General features: G+C 38.8%; 1 protein-coding gene across 8 annotated transcripts in view; it reads left to right on the forward strand.

Annotated features, from left to right (window-relative positions):
- Positions 1–20986, forward strand: part of LIN54 (lin-54 DREAM MuvB core complex component) — a 90268-nt gene that overhangs the window by 28370 nt on the left and 40912 nt on the right. For 4 of the 8 annotated variants that reach the window (XM_055297149.2, XM_055297147.2, XM_055297148.2 and 1 more), the window contains exons 2-4: positions 235–950; positions 6137–6260; positions 14983–15125. In XM_055297149.2, coding sequence (XP_055153124.1) covers positions 267–950; positions 6137–6260; positions 14983–15125 — 951 coding nt within the window. In that variant the 5' untranslated portion in view covers positions 235–266. Of the gene's footprint in view, positions 1–234; positions 951–6136; positions 6261–14982; positions 15126–20986 lie in introns of those variants that run through there. The other 4 variants (XM_055297150.2, XM_063610324.1, XM_055297151.2 and 1 more) reach the window with 2 other exon arrangements.

Consider the following 20986-nt stretch of genomic DNA (forward strand, 5'->3'; position numbering starts at 1 on the left):
AGACGAGAGTAAGAATGTTTGCTTCTAGTTTTGTGTTCCATATGACTTATATTACAGATTCTTGCAGGTTGAGGATGTGTTAACATGATTTAACCCAGATAAGCATCAGGAATATTCTTCATTCAATTATATATCAATTTAAAAATTGTCATTTTGCCATTTGCATTTTTCTGAATTTTTTTCTTACATCTTTTGAAACCTAGTAACTTGTTCATTTTTCAACTTTTATTACAGTGCCTGATCAACTTTCTAGCGGGAGAACGATCATGGAGGTGGTGCCAGCTGAGGTGAATAGTTTGCTTCCAGAGGAAATAATGGACACTGGTATAACTTTAGTGGATGATGATAGTATTGAGGCTGTTATTGTTTCATCCCCAATTCCCATGGAGACAGAACTGGAAGAAATTGGCAACATAAATTCTACTGGTGACTCTACAGCCACGCCCATTTCCACGGAACCAATCACAGTGTACAGTAACCACACTAACCAAGTTGCAGTGAATACCACAATTACTAAAGCAGATTCTAATACCACAGTGAAACCAGCTTTTCCAAGTGGCCTTCAAAAACTTGGTGCTCAGACTCCTGTGACTATATCAGCCAATCAGATTATTTTAAACAAAGTATCACAGACATCTGATCTTAAACTTGGCAATCAGACCCTTAAACCAGATGGACAGAAGTTAATTTTAACAACTTTGGGCAAGTCTGGTTCACCAATTGTTTTAGCACTACCCCATAGCCAACTACCCCAGGCTCAGAAAGTTACAACTCAGGCCCAGTCAGGAGATGCTAAGTTACCACCGCAGCAAATTAAAGTAGTTACCATTGGAGGGAGGCCAGAGGTGAAACCTGTCATTGGTGTCTCAGCATTGACCCCAGGAAATCAACTGATTAATACTACAACTCAGCCCTCTGTGTTACAGACCCAACAGTTAAAAACAGTACAGGTAAAAGAAAAAAGGGGGCTTACTAATTCAAATGCATGTTAAAAAAATTTAACTGATTCATAGTTGTGTTTATAGGGTTACTAAATACATAGTTGTTACTGAATTCTTCTGACTGTTGTTTTACATAATTGTGTGTGTGTGTTTTTAAGTTTGATATGTCTAATGCTTATGAAAATTTTTACCAGATAACTTAGAAAGCAAACTTAATTTTGGTTAAATTCTAAATTAGTATATTTATAGCCTTTTACTAATTTTAAAATGCATTTTATTCTTAGTAGTAGTTTGATTACAAGGATGTTTTGCTGGTATAAAGATGCCAGACTTGCTGCTGGGCTATCAAAAAATCATTTAGACAACATTTTTTTTTTTTTTTCAGTTAACAGATGGCCAAAGGCTACTAGAACTTTGTTGCTCTGAGAAACCCTCAGAGCCAGTAATAGTGCATGTCAGCCAGCGTGTGCCTTTTATTTGGAGTTTACTATTCATTGCCATTATTCATGTTTGTACTACGGAAAAGACAGTGACATGTGATGGAAGATAACATACAGGCTTTAGACTTGTACCAACTGGGTTTGAGTTGCCTCTACGTTATCCTACCAGTTATGGAAAACTTTTCATAGGTTACTTATCTTCTCTGAGTTTTTGACTTTATCTTAAGAATACTTTTTGATCATGAAGAAATGTGTAGTATAATTCTCAAAATATTGAGGATGTTTCATAATGGTACCTATTATTAGTATGAACAGGACCCTAAGAAAGAAGGTTACTGGAATATATATTAAGTGATTTCCAGTTTATCTGCCCAAATAGGCTTTCTTAGGCCACCACTACTCTTAGAAATGCAGTGATTGGCGGGGCGTGGTGGCTCAAGCCTGTAATCCCAGCACTTTGGCAGGCTGAGGTGGGTGGATCACCTGAGGTCAGGAGTCTGAGACTAGCCTGCCCAACATGGTGAAACCCCATCTGTACTAAAAATACAAAAAATTAGCCGGGCATGGTGGCCAGTGCCTATAATCCCAGCTACTTGGGAGGCTGAGACAGGAGAATCGGTTGAACCTGGGAGGCAGAGGTTGCAGTGAGCCGAGATCGCGCCATTGCACTCCAGCCTGGGCGACAAGAGCGAAACTCCATCTCAAAATAAAATAAAATAAAATAAAATAAAATAAAATAAAATAATGCAGTGATATACTTATGACCAGGAAACAAAAATGTATCCTCTGTTTGAAAGAGTTGTCTTTGAGAAAAAAGGAGAATGCATAGAAATAAAGGAAATGTATAAGAAGGAAGTAGGAAGGTTTTGGGAGACTACACTCAGCTGATACTAGAAGTAATGTTTTGGTTACTGTGTTGTCAGTAGAATTAGAAACCACTTTTCATGGGCTTTGCATTTAAGGACTTTGTAGAATTTCTTAAATCTTATAATTTGCCTGTGTCCCCTTTGCCATTATTAAACATTTAGTGCTCTTTCTTGTTCATTATTACTTCTCACTTATCTATGACTTCCTTTTACTTCTTATTTTTGCTAAGAATCTCTTGGATGAGATATCTTATCACCATCAAGCATCTTGTCCTCAGTTTTGAAGCTTGTTTTTATTGGTTTACCAAAGTTTATTTGGCTTTGGCAATATGGATCATAATTACGTTTAGAAGAAACTGATGCCAGGTGTGGTGGCTCACACCTGTAAGCCCAACACTTTGGGAAGCCAAGGTGGGCGGATTCCATGAGGCCAGGAGTTCGAGACCAGTCTGGGCAACATAGTGAAACCCTGTTTCTACCACAAATACAAAAAATTAGCCCAGCATGGTGGCGCACACCTGTGGTCCCAGGTACTCAGGAGGCTGAGGTGAGAGGGTTGCTTGATCCGGGGAGGTCTAGGCTGCTGTGAGCTGTGGTTGCACCACTGCACCTCAGCCTGGGCTACGGGAAGACCCTGTTTCAAAAAAAAAAAAAAAAAAAAAAAAGGAAAAGATAACATAAATTAGAATGTTTAGAATGTCATTTTTTTCATTTATGAGAGCAAGGTATATGTACCATTTCAATGACCAGTGTTGCTTGTATCTATTATTTCTCTACTTTAGCTCCCTAAGTAATGACAATAAAAAAAAGACTGGGGTCTAATTCTTATAACTTGTTTTATTGTTACTTTTCTGTTTTGTTTTGTTTTTGAGACAGGTCTTGCTGTCACCCAGTCTGGAGTGCAGTGGTGTAATCTTGGCTCACTGCAGCCTTAACCTCCCAGGCTCAAATGCTCCTCCCATCTCAGCCTCCCAAGTAGCTGGGACTACAGATGCAAACTACGACACCTGGCCAATTTTTGTATTTTTTTTGTAGAGATGGGGCTTTGCCGTGTTGCCCAGGCTGGTCTCAAACTCCCGGACACAAGCAATCCACCTGCCTTGGCCTCTCAAAAGTGCTGGGATTATAAGCATAAGCCACTGCACCTGGGCTATTGTTAGTTTTCTAAAGCCTGATTCTATTTAATAAAAAAGAATTCTATTAAAAAAACACAATAAAAGCAAAAGAATTAGATTTAAGATTTTTTTTACTTGTATAATCCATTATTTTTAGGCGACTTAAGTCTTTCAAACTCAGAAGTAACCTACAAAGCTCTGAAGCACAAAAGACAAATTAAAAACTATGCATCTATGTTTTTCCTTTTTTGACACCAGAATATTTGGTTTAGTATTACAAAGAGTATATGATTTTCTGGTTTTTTCCCCCTAGGTAGTTGTCAGTGTTAAGTTTAATCAGAGTATTGAGACTGTTAGGGTATAGATAGCAGGCAACGGTGGAAGATGGAGGCCATCTTGAAAAATGAAGAAAAGAGGTGACCTTTGAAGCCAGAGGCAGTAACAGAGGTATAATTATATGTAATAACAGATATATAAACACTTTACCATGTTTCCTGTGCATAGTATATAAGAGTAGTACATAACTAGCAGTCTAGGACAATATAACTCCTTACTAGCTCCTGAATCTATCCAACACAGTGCCAAAAATTACTTGTATATATTATTTGATGACATATTTTACTACCTTATTTGTAAGTTTTTTTTCATGTTTATCTTAAGCTGCTGATTCTATAAACTTGTTAAAGTGATCTTTGATGCTTTGTTTTACTTAATAATTTTGTTCCAGGATACTTTAGAATTCATAGTGCAAAAAAATCATAGTTCCTTAATAGAACCAAAAGTTATTATTTTCAGCACCACTAAAGAAACATAACCACAAGGGCAAGATGAGATTGTTTATTTGAATAATTAATGTGCTTCTTGTTGTACTGTTTATATTTTTTCCTTACTGATAAGTATTTATATACTCATGATTGTGAAAAATCAGTTTAAAATGGGGAAATACTTTAAGCCCATAATTGTTATAGCTAAGGTTATTTATTGCTAATATGGCTTTCTAAGAATATCAATACTTCTACCTCTGGAGATTGATAGTATTATAGATACAATAGATACAATTTTGACTGACTTTCGGGTTTTAGGTCTGTAAACATACTTGAGAAATTTGTATTTCTCTAAATTTCATTAGCTTTCTAGAGTATAATTATGGATTTATTTGAGTATGTTATAGTTTTGCAAGCCAGCTGTTTTTAAATACAATAATGGGTATTTTTTTTTAAGTGATTTGTATTTTATCTACAGTTGGTTTTTGTCGGTAATGTGCTCTGAGTATAAAAAAGTAATATATTGTAGGTATAAGATGTGTTATTTAGTTTAATTTATAATTTGAGCACAAAGAGCTAATATTTGTCTAGTTCTGTGATCTATTATAGCTTCCGGTATATTTCTGTTATTCATGTTGGTCATATTTTTTCATTTAAGTCACTATTTCCTATAATAAATAGTACTTTTACGGTCTCAATTTTCATTGCCAAAAGATATAATTAATATTTAATGTTCTTCACACTCTAAAATTCTTTGATTTTTATCCCAGGTAAATTTCTTCTTTTAACTTTTACAAGAAGCTGTGTCTTTGTATATGGTGATAATTGCAATATAAAAAATTGGTAACTCTACACTCCTTGACTTGTGGAGAATTATAATTCAGGTCAACAGTGTGCCAATATATAACTTCAAATTGGAGATGAATTAAATATAGACTCTCTCCTCAAGGATTTTAAAATATAGTAAACAGTTGCTGTAGCCCAGTAATTTGAGGCTGCAGTGAACTATGATTGCACCACTGTCCTCCAGTCTGGGTGACGAGATGAGACCTTATGGTTTTTTTTTTTTTTTTTTTTGAGACAGAGTCTCACTCACTCTGTCACCCAGGCTGGAGTGCAGTGGTGCAATCTCGACTCCCTGCAACCTCTGCTCCCAGGTTCAAGCAATTCTCCTGCCTCAGCCTCCCGAGTAGCTAAGATTATAGGTGTGCGCCACCACACCCTGCTGATTTTTGTATTTTTGTAGAGACAGGGTTTCACCATGTTGGCCAGGCTGGTCTTGAACTCCTGACCTCAAGTGATCCGTCTGCCTTAGCCTCCCAGAGTGCTGGGATTACAGGTGTGAGCCACTGCGCCTGGCCAGGACCCCATCTTTAAAAGAAGAAAAGTGTAGTACATAATAGTTTAGTAAATAATATTTCAGAGCTGTTGCCCTTATAATAGTTTCTGTTCTACCAAATTTTTCTCTTTTGTAGCCTAGGGCTTTAACTTATTTAGTTCTCTTAATCTACTCCTGATATTTAGATCTAAAGTTGAAAATCTAGTCATAAGCCTACCTTTAATGTGTATTTATTTATATTTTGCATCGAAGGGCCAATGTAATTGTATATATAGGTGGCTTTGTCATTTGCACTATACTTTCTTTACTTACTCTATCTTTTTATTATTGAGTAATTTGTTATTTTGAACAAGAATATTACTGTGCCATAGTTTTATTTTTTCATTAAGCATTATTATTAATTTTGTTTTCATCATATGCATATATCCAAGACATGAAAATAAGGAATTGTAATAAAATGCAAAGGTATTATTATGTATGGGATTAAGGATATAATCATATTATTTTGATGAATGTCTGCATTTTAAATGTTCTTAACATTAATACATAGATATATTCTGTTAAGTGAGCCGGTTTTACATATACTACTTTGTATGAATCTTTGGTATAATTTTGATTTAATAGGCATTTTATAGAAACAGATGGTCTTCATAGTTATTTATATGTTTCAGATTGCTAAGAAGCCTCGAACGCCAACCTCTGGTCCAGTAATCACGAAGCTGATCTTTGCAAAACCAATTAATAGTAAAGCAGTTACAGGACAGACAACTCAAGTTTCACCACCAGTCATTGCAGGTTATATTTCTTTATAGTTTATTAAGCTAAATATTTATCTTCCTTTTAGATTTAAAAAGGCTCTTCTGCCAACTTAAAATGTTTTAGTGTAACAAATATAGCTTATTATTATAAACCAAACTAGTTAATAAGAAATGTTTGCTTCAAGCAAAATGCCTTATTTGAAAATCAGTTCATTACTTTAGTCTCCTTAGTTTTTGGTAGAAATTTACCATGACACTAGCAAAGTCTCAAACTCCAATAATAGTAGCTAATATTTATCTAGTGTTCATTGTGTGCCAGGCACCATTCTTAGCCCTTTACATATAGTGACTGTATCATTCCCCAGCAATCCTATGAGGTAGGTACTAATAACATCCCCCATTTTGCCAGTGTGGAAGTAGAGGCACTCAGCTAGTAAATGGCTGAGCTGGAATTTGAACCCAGGCAATTTGTTTCTGGAGCACATGTGCTAAGTTTAATAAATTTAAATTAATATTCACAAGAGTATAGCATTTCATGGTTTTTGTTTGAATTTTGCTTTCAGTATTTTAATATACTCTATATAGAGTTCTCTGTAAACAGAAAATTGTCACAATAATAGTAATTACTTAAGTGATAACAGAATTTTAGCTGAATTACTTTTACTAGAACACTCCTTAGTGTGGCCCCGTTCTCTTTTATTTTATAGTTTAAAATTTGTCATCACCAATCACTATATCACCTCAGAAATCTTGACTTCAGGTGTTCGTTCTCTTTGTTCTTTTAGTTTACTTGCCTTTCTACTCCCAATCCAGCAATTGACTTTGAAATTTCTGGTCCATTGATTCTTCCACTTTCTCAATAATCATTCCTTTCCTGTCCTCAAATTCGTCCTTCCTCAAGATGAAGTCCATGACCCATCCTATTGCTCTCTTGTAAACACCATTGATTCTCTTTGTCCAGTCTCTTTCTCTAATGGCTTAGCTAAGTCCAAGCCTCCTATTCCTTGTTTGGCTAGCAGCTCAAGTTTTTTAGAGAAAAGCACACAGCCGTAGTGATTGGTCTTTAATCCAGAGCCATACTAAATGACTCTTTCACTAGTTATAGGATCATTTCTAATTTCTACTGTGCTAAAGGCTTATATGAAAGCACCTCTGGATGGTAAACTTTTGACTAGAGACTTTCAAATCCTAATTACCCATCCCTAGACTGTGTATTCTTGATGAGGGTACTCAAATATTAACTGATCATTCCTAGCATGTATATTAAAACCATCTGTCTTTAATACATTTAAACTATAGCAGTAGACAACTCGGAAATCAGTGGCAGTGACTTGTCATTTTCCTGAGGCTTTGATTTGTAAGTAGGCTTGATTTGTATTTGTATGTAGAGAGGCTTCTCATTTTAGCTAATGAGAAGAGATGGAAAAATTTAATGTGAAAGCAGTGTTAGGTGAGTGACTGTTCTCTTTCTCTTGGTGCTCGGTAGAGATTTGTGACAGTATAGGAAGCTGATGTCTTGAGACATGTCATGGGAGGCAGGTGTGGCCCCAAAGAAAATACTGGAAAGGGTTTGGGTTTGGAGCTGGTTTAGGAAGTGGGCTGCAGTTGGCTATGAGTAAGCAAGGCTTGGAAGTATTGATGAAAAAGAAAACACCAGTCCCCTTGGAGATTTTGTATAGGTAGAGGGGCTTAACCAGGAGTGTTTTAATGGGATGTTCTTTACCATTTTGAGTATCTGAAGAGACTCCGAGAGAGTCCCTGAAAAGTTTTAGTTAATGGGAAGGAGAAGGTATGGGTTGTATGGTAAACAATTGTGGTGTTTGCGGAAGTGTCTGAATGAATTTTTGGTTACTGTCAAGAGTTCACCCTGACTATCATAGATTTTTGTAAATGTCATTGCTTGGTCTTTGGGTTGTTTATGTGTTGCAGACTGATTGTAACTTTATTTTTTAATTGCACATGGACTTAATAGCCCTGCCAGAATACATACAGATATACTTCTGTTAAATTTTACTAGCATTGTTGGCATTAAGTGCAGTTTGGAGGGATAATTTCTACTTTTAACTAGTTCTTTATAACCTTTAAAAATTCATATATGCTAAATTTTAAACCACCAAAGTGCCTTTCTGTTGAATTGTATCACAAGGAGATTCCATCATCTTTATGTTTACATTGCAGCTAAGGCTGCAGTCTTTTTCCATGCAGCTAGTTTTTTTTTTTTTTTTTTTTTAAGACGGAGTCTCGCCTTGTCACCCAGGCTGGAGTGCAGTGGTGCTGTCTTGGCTCACTGCAACCTCCGCCTCCCGGGTTAAGCGATTCTCCTGCCTCAGCCTCCCGAGTAGCTGGGATTATAGGCGCCTACCACCACAACCAGTTAATTTTTGTATTTTTATTAGAGACGGGGTTTCACCATGTTGGCCAAGCTGGTCTCGAACTCCTGACCTTGTGATCCACCCATCTTGGTCTCCCAAAGTGCTGGGACTACAGGCATGAGCCACTGCACCCTGCCAGCTAATGCTCTTTCAAAGTACCTTGAGATTTTTCTTTTTTTTTTTTATGATTTTTGGGCTTCTCATTGAAGATGACTATCTTTTTCTGTGTTTCAGTCAAGATGATTTTGTATTTGTGTATAAGTGATTTTTCTAAAATGCAAATCTGAACTTGTCACACCCTTGCTTAAAATTTTCTTGGCCTTGTTCATTTCTTCACCTGGACCCATCAGGATTAAGTTCAAATGCCAGTGCTTTCTTAGCATTAAAGGCATTTATGATCTAATGCATGCCTTTTTATTTTCACCTTCAAAATAGTAGCTCCAAACCTACTGATTTAACTTATTGTAAGAGATCACCAAATGGATCGAAACTAAGTTGTAGGACTAAGGGTCTTGGCAAGGTTCCTTTTACATGGAATGCCTTTCTTTGCTCTTCCTCTCGGCTGACTCATCCATTTTATCTCTTAGATTACCCATCTTGGGCCGGGCGCGGTGGCTCACGCTTGTAATCCCAGCACTTTGGGAGGCCGAGGCGGGCGGATCACGAGGTCAGGAGATCGAGACCACGGTGAAACCCCGTCTCTACTAAAAATACAAAAAAAAAAAAATTAGCCGGGCGTGGTCACGGGCACCTGTAGTCCCAGCTACTTGGAGAGGCTGAGGCAGGAGAATGGCGTGAACCCGGGAGGCGGAGCTTGCAGTGAGCCGAGATTGCGCCACTGCACTCCAGCCTGGGCGACAGAGCGAGACTCCATCTCAAAAAAAAAAAAAAAAAAAAAAAAAAAGATTACCCATCTTGGAAGTTTTTGACTTCTAGGTTTAGTCAGATACTCTTTCTCTGATCATTTCCTATTTATTTCCATAAAACTTGGTTATACTTACCAAGTACTTATCTTAAACTTCTGTTAAATTTCACACTGGCTTTGAGTTATCCATTAGTCATACTGTATTATAAATCTTGATTTTCTTGTCTGTCTCCCCATAACCCTTATGATTTTTCATGATGATAGTTTTTTTTTGTTTTTTTGTTCATCTAGCTCTCTCTCTCTTTTTTTTAGACGGAGTTTTTGCTCTTTTTGCCCAGGCTGTAGTGCAATGGCACGATCTCGGCTCACTGCAACATCCGCCTCCCGGGTTCAAGCGATTCTTCTGTCTCAGCCTCCTGAATAGCTGGGATTACAGGTGCCCGCCACTATGCCCGGCTAATTTTTTGTATTTTTAGTGGAGACAGGGTTTCACCATTTTGGCCAGGCTGGTCTCGAACTCCTGACCTCAGGTAATCTGCCCACCTCGGCCTCCCAAAGTGCTAGGATTACAGGCATGAGCCACCGCGCCTGGCCTCATCATCTAGCTCTTTTAAAAAACTTATTTTTAAAAAATTGTGGTAAGATATACATAACATAAAATTTACCATCTTAACTTTTTTTTTTTTATGAGATGCAGTTTCACTCTGTCACCCAGGCTGGAGTGCAGTGGCGTGATCTCAACTCACTAGGGGATTCTCCTGCCTCAGCTTCCCAAGGAGCTGAGACTACAGGCACGCTCCACCACATCCAGCTAATTTTTGTATTTTTAGTAGAGAAGGGGTTTCACCATTTTGGCCAGGCTGGTCTTGAACTTATGACCTCAAGTGATCCACCTGCCTCAGCCTTTCAAAGTGCTGGGATTACAGATGTGAGCCACTGCACCCAGCCTCATCTTAACTGTTTTAAGTGTATAGTTCATTGGCATTAAGTACATTCACATTGTTATACAACCATCACCACCATCCCATCTCTAAAACTTTTTCTTTTTGCAAAACTGAAATCTTCTACCCATTAAACAAAAACTCCTTATTCTTCCTTCCCCAATCCAGCATCTGGCAGCCACCATCCCACTTTTGTATCTACATGTTTTTTTTTTTTTGAGACAGCCCATCACTCTGTCACTCAGGCTGGAGTGCAGTGGTGTGATCTCGGCTTACTGCAACCTCTGCCTCCCAGGTTCAAGTGATCCTCCTGCCTCAACCTCCCAAGTAGCTGGGATTTAAGATGGAGTCTCAGTCTGTCGCCCAGGTTGGAATGCAGTGGTGCGATCATGGCTCACTGCAACCTCTGCCTCCTGGGTTCAACTGATTCTCTTGCTTCAGCCTCCCAAGTAGCTGGGATTACAGGTGTGTGTCATCACGCCCGGCTAATTTTTGTATTTTTAGTAGAGATGGTGTTTCACAATGTTGGCCAGGCTGGTCTCGGACTCCTGACCTCAGGTGATCTGTCCACCTTGGCCTCCCAAAGTGCTGAGATTACAGGTGTGAGCTACCATGCCTGGCCATTGCCCTTTTTTTTGATTGGCTTATTTCACTTAGCATAATGTCCTTAAGGTGCATTTGTGTTGTAGTATATATCAGAATTTTCTTTTTAAGGCAGAATTATGTTCCATTGTATTTATGTATGTACTGTATTGATGGTTCTTTTATCTCGTTTCTCTCACTCTTTCTCTTTCTCCTCTGTCCCCACCTTCCCAGAACCTAGCACAATTTTTGGCACCTTTTTTTTTTGTTTGTTTGTTTTTTTGAGATGGAGTCTCACTCTGTCACCCAGGCTGGAGTGCAGTGGTGCGATCTCAGCTCACTGCAAGCTCCGCCTCCTGGGTTCACGCCATTCTCTTGCCTCAGCCTCCCAAGTAGCTAGGACTACAGGTGCCTGCCACCATGCCCAGCTAATTTTTTGTATTTTTAGTAGAGATGGGGTTTCACCGTGTTAGCCAGGATGGTCCCAATCTCCTGACCTCGTGATCCACCCTCCTTGTCCTCCCAAAGTGCTGGGATTACAGGCGTGAGCCACTGCGCCCCACCCCTATTTTTGGCACTTTGATGTAGTTCTATGAATGCATATTATTGCATGAATATGTATATCATGGAGGCACTATAGTGATACAGTAGGAGCTATTGGGAAACTTGGGTTTTCAGTCATGAGTCTTCTGTTGATTTTCTCTGTGATCTTGGGTAAATACATTATTTTGTTCATCTTAGTTTAGTAAAATGTAGATACCAACCACCTGACAAGACTTGAGGTGGTTACATGAGATAATAGAGGTTCTCATTATCACAGCTCTCAAGGTAGAAGGTTGCTACATGGGAGCAAGCAAGCTTCATCACAATGTAAAATTAATCTCTTAAAGAATTTGGCCTTACTCAAATATTCTAGCTTCCTGCCCCAGCCTATCCAATATGTGGCTTTATGGAGTGTGTCTCTTTTGATTCTTGGAGAATACATGACAACAGAAATCGATTTCAAGGTCAAATTATGTAACTTGCATGCTTGCTTCAATCAGTGGAACTAAGGATAAATAGGGATTTGGAGGTTAGATTAGATAATCAGAAATGCTACCAGGATGAAAACCAAGCAGACCCTCAAAAAGAATAACTTGAATTTCAAAGGATATCAAGGTTCTTGGGAAAATAGATGAAATCTGGAAATATTTTGGTAGAAATGACCTGCTTTATGAGTATGTTATGCCCATTTATCATTATCAACATAATTTATCATTTTGCTGTCGTCCAGATTTTCAGAAGCAATCTCTCTCCCCAAAACTCAACAGCTGATTTTTTTCTTTGTTCATCTTAAGAGTTAGTATAGTTGCAATTATAAACTGAATTTTTAAAAAATATAGGCTACAAAAAGATAGTAAAAGTTTTATTACTTTTAGTTTTGTAATTTATAATGAAATTTTTATTCCTGTTTTAAGTGAATTAACATTAAGTTGCCTTTTTCCGATATCAGTTATCCTCAGGAATTGAGGATTTTCTGTATGAATTTTTTTTTTTTTTTTAGAGGGATTCTTGATGGCGCAATCTCAGCTCACCGCAACCTCTGCCTCCCGAGTAGCTGGGATTACAGACGCACACCACCATGTCCAGCTAATTTTTGTAGTTTTAGTGGAGACGGGGTTTCACCATGTTGGCCAGGCTGGTCTCAAATTCCTGACCTCGTGATCCACCTGCCTTGGCCTCCCAAAGTGCTGGGATTACAGGCATGAGCCACTGTGTCTGGCTCTACATGAATATTATCTGAAAGATACGTAATTCCTAACAAATATGAAATTATAGCAGTGGCTACAAATAATGAATATTTTATGAAACTGTGTCTTTACTGGTAATTTCATTTCTTAACAGAATGGTTGTTGGGGCTTCACACTTATCCCACAGTATTAGCTTTGGAAACCAGAATAGACAAACATGTTACTTTAGGCAGGCTCAGTACTTTAGGGTGGCTCTCTAAACATATTTGATGTAGATTCGTTTGGTTTATTTAGAATTGACTTTATGTAGTTATGATGTATTCAGGTTTTTAAAAAACCTGGCAGAATTTCATTAAAATTAATCTATGTACTACAAAGAAATTTTGAAAATTGTATTAAAAATACTTAAAAAATTCATAGATGGGGATAAAACTTGATTCACTTTTTAAAAAAGAAACTGTGCCAGCCTGGGCAACATGACAAAACTCTATGTCTAAAAAAAAATAAAAAAATAGCTGAGCATGGTGGCACGTGCCTGTGGTCCCAGCTACTCAGGAGGCTGAGATGGGAGGATCATTTGAGCCCAGAAGTTTGAGGCTGCAGTGAGCTATGATCACGCCACTGCATTCTAGCCTGGGTGACTGAGGGAGACCCCTGTCTCAAAAAAAAAAGAAAAGGCATACTTTGGCATTGTTATCAGGAAAAATGGCCCAGAAGCTGCTAAGCATTAGTTCTTTATTTTTGTCTAAAGTGAAAGTCCCTTCTTTCTCTCTTTTCCTTTCTCCTCACTGTCATGCTCTCTCCTTCATCTCTAGCTGGATCTATGAGTTTAATCATAGTATCTAAAGCTTAGAGCAGATTCTAGAGATAATTGTTATCAATCTTCTCTACTTCTTAGATGCTTGACTTTCCTCTTTAGCCAGTGTATTTGATTATCCAGCGTCTGCTTGGGACACCTTTAGTGACTAGAAACTGACTTGTGTTGAAATAGTCATTTTAGTTGGAAATTTTTGTTAGAAGTTCTTTCTTAGAGCTGAGCTGAAATATTTTCTGTTTCTCTGCATTTGATGTGATACAGATTGGTTCTAATCCTTTAACCTGACAGCCTGGATTAGTTAGGATAGTCTTGGTTTTTCTGCCAAAATAATCTCCAAACCTCAGAAAGGTAAAAAACCTGTTTTTTTAAAAAAAATTCAATTTAAAAGAAATTTTTAAATTGATTATCTATATGACCATTGTGGGTTCAAAAAGGTATCTTCTCTTCATAGTCACCCAGGTACACAGGCTAACCGAGGAGCCGCCATCTCAGATGGCAGAGGAAAATAAACTTCAGAAGGTCTTGCATAGGCAGTAATAAATGCTATGGCCCAAGAATGACACATGTCACTTCTACTCATAACTCGTCTGCCAGGAGTAGTGACATGACTCTAACTTAACTACAAGATGGGGTGGGAGTGGTAGGAAGTGCAAGTAGGAAGTGCAAGTGTAGTTCTGCCATGTGCCCAGAATGGGAGAAAGCTAGAATACTTGGTGAATGGGAATAATGGCTATCACACAGTCTTCAAGAATTTGAAGATCTATTATGTCTTTGTAGTCTTTTCTTACCTAGGATAAAAATTCCTGATATTTCAACTCAATGTAATATGATTTTCAGTTCCCCAAGCATCCAGACACTAGAGTTTTTCATGGTTGTTCCTGAAGGGTCTTGTCCAGAAGGGAACACAATATGGAATCTGGCCAGGGTGGGTAGAAAACACATTTTTTTATCCCCTTTGGCAGTCTAAAATCAGATAGTATTAAACCTTTCAGTGTTTAAGTTAGTCCAACAACTATCTGTTTTATGTGTGGATTTCAATTGTACCTTCATGGTTTAAGTTCAAATGGGAAGACAGCTAAAGATAGTAGAATACAGAGATTGAAGTTTTAAGACTTGGGTTCATGTTCTGACTTTCAGGAGCTGTGTTACACAGGGCACATTGCTTAGTTGCCCTGAGCTTTCTCTCTGATGGATATAACAACAATATTGATGAACACATGAGCTAAACTGTTTTTGAAGAGTTTAATGTAAGCTGATATTAAGTATTACTAAGAAGTAGTGTTTTGTTTCGTTCTGCCCAGGTTTACCATAGTTCATTAGTGCCTCATTAAGTGTTGAACATGAAATAACAAACATACATTCTGCAGTCCTTGTGAGTGTAGAGCATCATCAGATAAATTTTTATACTATTATTGAAAAAAGTCAAACTGATGTGCTGCCTCTCATTTGCAGGTAGGGTTCTTTCACAGTCTACTCCCGGAACTCCATCAAAGACCATAACAATATCTGAAAGTGGTGTTATTGGATCAACTTTAAATTCTACAACACAGACACCAAATAAAATAGCCATCTCACCTTTGAAATCGCCAAATAAGGTAAAAAAATAAATTAGCCACAAATACCAAATATTGTGGTTGATGCCTTTATTTTCTTACTAGTCACTTCAGATACTTCAGTTTTAGTACATTCCCAAGCAAGTAATAGGCATTCAATGAATACTGGATTAATTTAGTAATCAAGGATGTCTGACAGATTAAAAAGCTTACTTTAAACACATAGTAACATAGTAATCATTTTGCATGTGAATATGATTTCCATAGCCCATATGAATGTGGGTACAACAAAATCTTTTGAATAAATTCGATAATGTAGGTGTTTAGTTCTTCTTTAGTTAACATTTTAGCAAAATTATTGTATTTGTGGAAGGTACATACAGACTTATGATATAAAATATTAAATGTAACTTTAAGAAAATGGAGATCTGAACTTTTGCTTGGTAACAGGACCCAGAGTAGTAGAAATTGCCATCAGATGCTGGCAGCTGTATTATCAGTGTTGTTTAAGCTTGAGTACATTTTATTGGAAGCATTCAAATGCTTTCTCATTTTATTGTCAGGCAAAGTAAGTCATCTAACTCACTTTCCTAAAACATACAGTTGTTATTATACCAGCATAACATTTTGAAAAAGATATGTTTTAAAGGACATATTATTCAGATAGAAAGCCAAGCATTATTATTCTGTCAGCTTTCACGCTTGTGACTCTGGAAACAATACTGCCCTTTGCACCTGCTTGCTTTGATTTGTTACTGTTCATAAATAGAACAAACGTTAAACATTTGTCTTTACATTTTTTTAAAGTCCAGGTGTTGGTTTCTTTAATGAGCCTTGACTATAATGTACAAATATGTTATATCATATAGTTTATTAAGGTCAAATTCTACCTGCATAATTTTTTCCCTAAATTGAATGAATTTGGCAGAAATTTGAGGGTAACTGTGCCATGCATAGTGATAGGCACTGAGGATAAAACATGAATAAGATAAGGTATTTCATTTCAAGGAGTTCAATAAGGTAGTTAGACTGAAACATTAAAAATTATCCTACAGAATTACAGTGGTCATAGATGGATTAATGACTGCTGTGTGTTTGGCAGGGAAGGTTTATACAAAGGAGCTTATTCTTGAAAGGTCTTAACCTTAAAGGTGGGTTGGACTTAGCTCCAGATGAGCAGAAGGGGCTTTCTGGATTGAGGTGATACTTTACATAAAGGTGTAAAAGTGTGGCCTTTCAGAAAGCCTCACTGATTTTTGCAGTGTGAGAGCCGAGGATGCTGAGGTTAGATGGACGGTTTCATTATCTTCAGGGGAGTTTGGACTTCTGTGGCTTCTCATTGCTTCTAGGACAGTGATTCTTGCCCTTATCTGCTTATTGGGATCATCTGGAGAGTTTTAATAAATACTGACGCCTGGTTCTCATCCCCAGAGATTCTGTTTTCATCTCTCCAGACTTGACCTGGTATCAGGATTTTACAAAGCTCTCTAAGTGATTCTAGTGGGTAGCCTAGATTGGGAACCACTGCTATAAATATGAAATTTGCATTTTTAAAAATACGAGTCTTGTGGCATTATGAGAGATAGTTTGGGGGAAGGTGAGCCTGTATTGTGAGAGAGACCAGTTAGGTTAGTGATTCTCAACCTTGGCTGCAGTTAGTACTGGGGACCTCTTGAGAAAACTAATGGCAGGCCCCTACCTGACCCCATTTAAATCAGAATCTCTAGGCTGTGGCCTGTGTGTTAAATTTAATCTTTTAAAAGTGTAGGCCAGGGTAGAGAATCACTAAGAGATTATTACAGTACTTCATGTTTGAACTACACTAGTAGCTCAGGGGCTAAAGAGGAAGAGAGATGTGTTGAAAGAGGTTCAGTAGGCCGGGCGCGGTGGCTCACGCCTGTAATCCCAGCACTTCGGGAGGCCGAGGCGGGCAGATCACAAGGTCAGGAGATCGAGACCATCCTGGCTAACACGGTGAAACCCCCTCTCTACTAAAAATACAAAAAACTAGCCGGGCGAGGTGGCGGGCGCCTGTAGTCCCAGCTACATGGTAGGCTGAGGCAGGAGAATGGCATGAACCGGGGGGCGGAGGCTGCAGTGAGCCGAGATCACGCCACTGCACTCCAGCCTGGGTGAAAGAGCGAGACTCCTTCTCAAAAAAAAAAAAAAAAAAAAAAGAAAGGAGGTTCAGTATCTTAGGGGGAGAATCTAGGATGACTCCTGTATTTCTGACTTAAATAACGGGATAGATGGTAGCCCTATGGACTAATTTGACTGGTATATGGTTTATACCTGATGACATACGAATAGGAACTGGCTTTATTTTTTTCCCATCCTTGACTTTAGCCCTGCCATATTGGATCTTGCTTTCTTGCCTCTTGGCAAGATTTTACACTTCACTATAAGAACAAGCTTGTTTTAGTTTGAGACCAGCCTGACCAACATGGAGAAACCCCGTCTCTACAAAAAAATACAAAATTAGCTGGGCATGGTGGTGCATGCCTGTAATCCCAGCTACTCGGGAGGCTGAGGCAGGAGAATTGCTTGAACCCGGGAGGTAGAGGTTGCGGTGAGCTGAGATCGCGCCATTGCACTCCAGCCTGGGCAACAAAAGCGAAATTCCGTCTCCAGAAAAAAAAAACAAAAAAACAAAAACAAGCTGGTTTTGGTGATTAAAATTCACAGGTGTGAAATGTACAGTCAAAAGCTTACATCCAGTTGAACGCTTATCTACCTCTCAGGTGAGATCTAACCATGGCTTAGGGATCTGCAGTGGAGAAGAGGAGCATGATCTGTTTCTTCACTCTTCAACCTCCTCTCCCTTTCTGATTTTGTCTTCTGATCAGAAGGAAGATTAGAGGAGAGAGGACAAGGTTTTGTTTGACTGAGACTATTGTAATCCAGCTTCTGGTGCCCTCTGTGTGACAGGTGTCCAAATGTGGACTTACGGAGATGTTCACTCAGGATGGTTTTTTGGGAGCCCCTCCTGTGGGTTATTGCCACATTTCCAAGTTCCCTGTCAGGGATATGGTGTACCCTCCAGCTGCCTTTTGCAGCCTCCCTTTAGCTCTTCATTCCTGTAGTTTACGCCTGGCACTCCTGAGTGCCTTTACTCCAGAAGGTATATGGCTTTGGCAGGGTCCCATCAAGATGTCTTAGCCCTTCTGCAGCATCTATGTGGCCAGTGGGAAACCTCTAGAACCTAGTGGTAAAAGTGCAGCTTGCCTAACTGCTGTCCTCTAAATCTTTGCCCTACCATTGTGACAGCTGCAGCCATCTTCTTTCTTGCAGAATTTTCCAGGCTGGGACCAGTTTCTGTGTGTTCACATATTCTCTGAATAAACTCTTGAGGATATCTGTCAGGTTATCCCAGGAAATCTAGCTGCATTTAGTTCTGGTGGTTAAACCAAGATACAGCTAAGTTTCTTTTTTCCTTTTTTCTTTCTTTTTTTTTTTTTTTTTTTTTGAGATGGAGTCTCGCTCTGTCACCAGACTGGAGTGCAGTGGCGCCATCTCGGCTCACTGCAGCCTCCACCTCCTGGGTTCAAACAATTCGCCTGCCTCAGCGTCCCAAGTAGCTGAGATTACAGGCATGTGCCACCACACCCAGCTAATTTTTCTATTTTTAGTAGAGATGAGTTTTCACCATGTTGTCCAGTCAGGAGGGTCTCAATCTCCTGACCTCGTGATCCGCTCGCCTTGGCCTCCCAAAGTGCTGGGATTACAGATGTAACAGCTAAGCTTATTTATCTTAATAAGTTGATAGCCAAAAAAGATTCAGATGTCAGGGCTGGGTGTGGTGGCTCATGCCTGTAATCCCAGCACTTTGGTAGGTTGAGGTGGGCAGATCACCTGAGGCAGGAGTTCGAGACCAGCCTGGCTAACATGGTGAAACCCTGTCTCTACTAAAAATACAAAAACTAGCTGGGCATGGTGGCACATCCTAGCTACTTGGAAGGCTGAGGCAGGAGAATTGCTTGAACCGGGGAGGCGGAGGTTGCAATGAGCTGAGATTGTGCCACTGCACTCCAGCCTGGTTGACAGAATGAGACTCTGTCTCAAAAAATAAACAAAACCAAAAAAACCTAAAGATTCAGATGTCAGTTTCTCCTTGCAGTTGTCACCTACTCTGTCTCAGAGGTGTTGTTCTTTCCCCCCCCTCACGGAGATGTAAAGCCCTGGCATTCTCCATGTTTGCAAATTCTCTTCTATTTCTGTCTTTTTTTTTTTTTTAATAGGAGGTAGATGATAGGGATACCATCTTTTAGTAAGTCTGGCATGGATGTCCTTTTTAGAGTGTGCGGGAGTTTGTCATTTTTTGTTTAGCTTTGGGGCCTCACTTCAGCCAAATTCTGAGATAGCAGAAAATATCCCATCCTATCTCATAGTAAAATATAGCAGTACTATAGGCTTGGGCAGAGAGGTGTTTAGTTTTTGGACATTTTTGTCATTGAAGTACCCACAGATTATCTAGACGAGGATGTCCATTGTGAAACTGAATGTAGGCAGTGACTGAAACTATGGATATAGATGAAATCACCCAGGGAGCGTCAGATTGTATGTAGAGTGAAAACAAAAGCAGGACTGAACCATAAAATACTAAGTGTTAGTAGAAGAAGAGGAGCCAATGGGAGAGAGTAAATGATAAGGGAGGTATTAGTAGAAACTAAACAAAATGTGAAGGGAAGATAATTTCAAAAAGGATACTAGGCCACAATTTCAAATGTCATAGAAAAGTCAATTGCGAAAATGACTAAAAAGTGAGGATTTGCTGGAGATCTCCTTCTTTCTATTGATAGAGGCCAAAAGGAAACCTGAAGCCCTCACCCTTCCCTACCCACCAGCACTCAACAGTCTCACCGCTATCTGCCTTGAGTCTGCTGAGACTCATCTCATTATTTATCTTTGTTGATACTGGGTAACCTCAACCACCCCGACTCTTACATCACCTTTCATCTCCTGCATCTAATCTCCTGAAAGCTCTTGCTATCTTCTGACCCCTTTTCCACCCATGCGTCTCTTGAAATCCTTCCACTGTGCCTTCTCTGGAGTTCATAATCAAAATAATAATTCCCTAAATTCACAACCTTTTCATTGAATGTTACTTTTATCTCCTTGCTGTAATGGATACCTGGGTCTCCCTGAGGACACTGCTTCTCCCGCAGACCTATTAAGTGATGGCTTTTTCTACTTCAGCTCTTATGCCTCCAGGCCTGGAAGCCTAGGTGTTTCCTGTGATTATTCTCATTACAATTTCAGACTGTTTTCACTCCCTCCTCCAGCTTTGAATCTAGTGTTACTAGGTTTGTTGTTGGGAAATCAAGCATGGCTAGTGTTTTCTCAATTTACTTTATATTGTAATTGTCTCTTATTACAGGACAGATTTCTTCTATTATATTTATTTTCTAAAGTAACCCTCAGTTTTCTTCAGTATTTATTAGATATGCAACTAAGCATTAAACTAATAAAAATGTGATTCTGCTTGTTTTATTCTTGATTAGATTTTAGCAATGCTGTTATCTCTTACTTTGATGTGACTTTTGTAATCTTATTCTTAGACTCTTAGTATTATTTTTTACATGGCCCTTTTCAGTTTATCTCAGAAATACAAGGCAGCTTTCTTCAAAATTTTTCTTTAAAAAAAATGTATTTTTTCTTGAAGACGGAGTATTTTTTCTTGGAGACGGAGTCTCACCTCTGTTGCCCATGCTGGAGTGCAGTGGTGCGATCTTGGCTCACTGCAACTTCTGCCTCCCGGGTTTAAGCGATTCTCCTGCCTCAGCTTCCCCCCACCATGCCCAGCTAATTTATATATTTTTAGTAGACATGTAGTTTCGCCATGTTGGCTAGGCTGGCCTCAAGTGATCCACCCAACTCAGCCTCCCAAAGTGCTGGGATGACAG

The sequence above is a fragment of the Symphalangus syndactylus genome, chromosome 10 (genome assembly GCF_028878055.3).
Source record: "Symphalangus syndactylus isolate Jambi chromosome 10, NHGRI_mSymSyn1-v2.1_pri, whole genome shotgun sequence".
Taxonomy (NCBI): domain Eukaryota; kingdom Metazoa; phylum Chordata; class Mammalia; order Primates; family Hylobatidae; genus Symphalangus; species Symphalangus syndactylus.